Source organism: Frankliniella occidentalis, unplaced genomic scaffold, assembly GCF_000697945.3.
Source record: "Frankliniella occidentalis isolate FOCC.00 unplaced genomic scaffold, Focc_3.1 Scaffold59, whole genome shotgun sequence".
NCBI lineage: Eukaryota > Metazoa > Arthropoda > Insecta > Thysanoptera > Thripidae > Frankliniella > Frankliniella occidentalis.
This window is the reverse complement of record NW_026267189.1, coordinates 1,130,704-1,134,599: the sequence shown is the minus strand read 5'-3', so window position 1 is coordinate 1,134,599 and position 3,896 is coordinate 1,130,704. Positions and strand designations below refer to the sequence as shown.

Genomic DNA, 3,896 nt, shown 5'->3' with positions numbered 1-3,896 from the left:
CCCGCCCCGACTTGTCCCGCACGGGCAGCCGTTGCGCACAGGCATTTCCCACTCCGCTATGCCCCCTTTTGCCCCCTCCCCCTCAGGCTGCCGCTGCTCCTCTCGAAAGGGGCAGGACGCCAAACTCTTGGGGGACGCGTGGCACCGACCCGGACCCGGAGCGACGCCCGCGCCCCGCGCCCGTACTGGCCGCAGCGCCTTATGACCCTCGGGTAGGCAGCCCGGCCGCACGGCTGCGGGCGGTACAGCCCACCCGCCGCGGCGACGGGGCAGCGCGGCAGTGCGTCGCGGCTGCGGCGGACAATGGGAGTGGGGCCTGGGGGCTGAGTGGGTGCCTGCCTGCCTATCTCCCTCCATCGCACCCACTCCAGCTGCCCCTCCGCGTCGGCAACCCCAGGACAAGGTCGGCTCGGCGCCCGCCTACCTGGAGCGGCAGCAGTTCCCCGCGCCCCCGCCCAAACTGAACTGACCCGAGGCTAACCAAACCAATCCGACCCAGCGCGGGATAAGAGATCATCCGTCATTCGCGGTTACGATCGAACCTGCCAAGTTCAGCCTGCTGTGCAAGCTCTCATAACGCCCGGTAGGTAGGCAACATATCACCTGCGGCGCATTCGTGTGCTGCGGGATAGCCTACCCTGAGTCTCGCAGGCGCCGATCTCCCGTAATTATTTACCGAATGTATCGGAGGAAAAAATCGGACGAACTTTCTGGACGATCCCTAGCCCGATAAAAGAAATGGAAGGATGAGGGGGAGAACACTCGACAAGCCTCGCGGGCGACGAGATGCGACAGCGAGGGCCGCTGTCGCGCCTCCTGCCGCCTCCCCTTCGAGACAGGGAACGCTGACGGGGACCCCAAGCCAAGGTGCAGCTTCTTCCTTTTCTCTCGACGGCAACGCGCCGCGCCAGGCCGCGCCAGGCCGCGCCAGGTGACACGCCGCGCGCCCCGTCACACCCCGCCACGCCCCGCCTCGTATCCGGAAGTAACCCGGGGAGACACAGCGGAAGAGGGGTCTCTACCGCCGCCGCTGCAGCAGCATCTTCTTGGCGCCCGCCCCCTGACGACAACCACCTCCCCGCCACGGCCACGCGGCATCGCGGCGCCCGCAACCACCACCTCGGCGCGGGGGCCCGGCGTGGACCACCTCGACCACCGGCAGGAGTCGGAGCCGCCCCTCCCCTCCCCACCCCCGCCATGTGCCCCCGTGCCGTGCGCCGGCGGCTAGGCCGGCGGCGTGCCCTCCTCGCCCCATGCCCAGATATTCTTGTCGCGGTCTGAGCGGCGGTCGGGTCGGCTGCTGCGGAGCGGCGCGAGCTGCGCGAGGGACCCCGTGGAGCCACCGCGGCTATGCCATGCCGAGGGCCTTCCTGATCACGCACCGGCGCTACCGGCAGGGCGCCGGCCCCGGCCTGCCGGAGGGCCTGCCGGAGGGCCTGCCGGAGGGCGAGGGCGACGACCCCGCCGCCGAGCACGCCAACGACTCGGACGACGGCGGGCAGGACCAGGACGAGGACGGCGTCGACGAGAAGCAGCTCGCCGTCGAGGATGAAGGTGAGTTCGGGGTGGCCATCGCCAGCCCCTGTTTGGTGGAAGTTGTCATGCTGTCCTAGCCGTCCAGTTGCAGCAGAAGAAGTATCACGATGTCGTCCTATCGAAAGTTTAAGGTCAGAAAGTTGCGTCCTCCGTTTTCAGTCAATTTATTGTTCAGTCGTGTTCAGTAAGGACACGATCGCCTCGAGTTTCTGAAAGGCTAATCGTTTAGTATGCGAGTTCATGGTCAACTGCACGGATCAAAGGTGGAAGTATACAAATTTTGTACCTCAGGGGTGTATGTATATTTTGGATGCTTGGTATTACGTACTTGGCCGTGACGCATCGGATGCGTGAAAGAGGACATGGTGGGTTCGCTTCGACGAAGTTGTCGCTCTTTTGGCAGATGGGGGTTGGCACCAGCGAGCCAGACCGTGGACGCGGCAACAGGTGTTGGCCGCGCTACGCGACGCTACGCCTCAGCGCCACCGCGGCCACGGTGGCGGTGGCGGGGGGCTGTCCGAGCGTTACTGCCACCCACCACCCCCTGGGGACGGGTGTCGCTACCGATGGGGTGGTGCAATCTGCATAATGGACCAAGAGAAGCGCCCGGGCCGGGGGTCGGGGGGCTCAGTGCCCACCTGGCAGTGTCGAGAATGATTCCAACTTGTGACCACTCACCTAGCGTTTGCTTCCGGCTCTCAGAACCTTCGGGCGACTCGGACTCCTCCGGTGCTGGCGTGGGGCTCGCCGACCTGGCCGGGTTGGCCGGGTTGGGGCTGGCGGGCTCCTGGGGCGTGCCCGACGAGCTGTTCAACCTCACGCAGTTGGCGGAGGTGAGCCTGGCCGCGGCCGCGGCGCAGGGCCACCACTTCCGCAGCGGCGACCCCGACCAGCAACCGGTGAGTACTACGGTGCGGGTCCCCGGGACGGGACTTTGCCTGCTCCAGCCCGACCTCATGCTGACGCCCTCCTCCTCGATCCACAGGTCCGCGGCGGCGCGCAGGGCGGCGCCGGCTCCCCGCCGGGCGCGGGCGCGCACGGCTGCGTGGACTGCGGCAAGAGGTACTCGACGGCCAGCAACCTGGCGCGGCACCGGCAGACGCACCGGTCGCTCGCGGGCCAGCAGGCGCGCGGCTGCCCGACCTGCGGCAAGCTGTACGTGTCCATCCCGGCCTTCGCCATGCACGTGCGCACGCACGCGCAGGCGTGCCGCTGCGAGTTCTGCGGCAAGACCTTCTCGCGGCCCTGGCTGCTGCAGGGCCACCTGCGCACGCACACGGGCGAGAAGCCCTTCAAGTGCGGCGTGTGCGCCAAGGCGTTCGCCGACAAGTCCAACCTGCGCGCGCACGTGCAGACGCACTCGGACGCCAAGCCGCACGTGTGCGGGCGCTGCGGCAAGGCCTTCGCCCTCAAGTCGTACCTGTACAAGCACGAGGAGGCGTCCTGCCTGCGCCAGGGTCAGGGCCACGGCCTGCACGGCCCCGCGCAGCACCTCGGCAGCCGCTCGCTGTCCTCCTCGCCGCCCTCCTCCCCCGACATGCGGTAAGCCGTCCGTCCGCCTTGGTCCATTGGAACCCTCGACAGTCCTAGTAGTCCTGGATAGGGCCAGATTGTCGGGGGTTCGAATCGCGCCGCGTCGTCGTCGGGTGGCAACCCCTCCTGCAGCGGAGTCCTCTGCTCGCTGTACGTCGCGTTGCGCCGAGCCGTCGTTTTGGCTGCCGCTTGCTCCTTGGCGTGAGGGGAGGCCAGGAAATGGCAAGAGGAAATGGCGCAACCTGGTCTAATGTCTGTTCCAATCAACCACCGACCGGGGCCGCGAACCCTGCTCCGGGCAGGTGGGGTGCAGGTACATGTTGCTCCTTCAATTACTTTATATTTCTCCAGTTGTGACGTAACATTACGAGAGGTATTTTTGTAAAACATCTTAGTCGTAGAAAGATTTTTTGTACTTACGTAATGTGGCTCTGTCTGTTTGATAATCGTTAATTTTAGTCCTTATTGTAAATAGATAAGGTGTTCCCAAAATAGACTGCCGGTGTTCTACACGGTGGGTGTCTAGAGCTTTCTTCCGGAGTATCAAAACAGATAGAATGAAAGCATTTGAACTGTTCATTTTGTGATACTTCATGACAATAGTATTATTAATTTAGGCCCCTGCTGCTGTAATTTTGCATGTAGTTTAGGCAAAGATATTTGATATTTGTACTGCGTTTTATTCTTCTTACATTGTTATTTTAATTATCTTCATGTTTCATGGACGAGAGTGAAACTAGTCGTTTTTGGATAGATGTATGCTCTAATTGCTTACATTACCCTACATCTCCCATTGTGTTTCTTTAATTTAATTTTGTTTACTTATT

The 3,896-nt window shown here is 63.1% G+C and overlaps 2 protein-coding genes across 3 annotated transcripts in view; one reads left to right on the top strand and one right to left on the bottom strand.

Moving 5' to 3' along the window:
* The window catches only part of LOC113216737 (phosphoglucomutase), a 14,716-nt gene that overhangs the window by 3,756 nt on the left and 7,064 nt on the right, over nt 1–3,896 (bottom strand). The window lies entirely within an intron of this gene.
* LOC113216740 (endothelial zinc finger protein induced by tumor necrosis factor alpha-like) overlaps nt 1,247–3,896 on the top strand; it is a 7,753-nt gene continuing 5,103 nt past the window's right edge. Inside the window, exons 1-3 of one of the 2 annotated variants that reach the window (XR_008011192.1) lie at nt 1,247–1,554; nt 2,239–2,435; nt 2,522–3,382. Coding sequence is in view for 1 of the 2 variants with exons in the window: in XM_052267798.1 (XP_052123758.1) it covers nt 1,254–1,554; nt 2,239–2,435; nt 2,522–3,078 (1,055 nt within the window). In the remaining variant the exon portion in view is untranslated. The remainder of the gene's footprint in view (nt 1,555–2,238; nt 2,436–2,521; nt 3,383–3,896) is intronic. The other variant, XM_052267798.1, reaches the window with a different exon arrangement.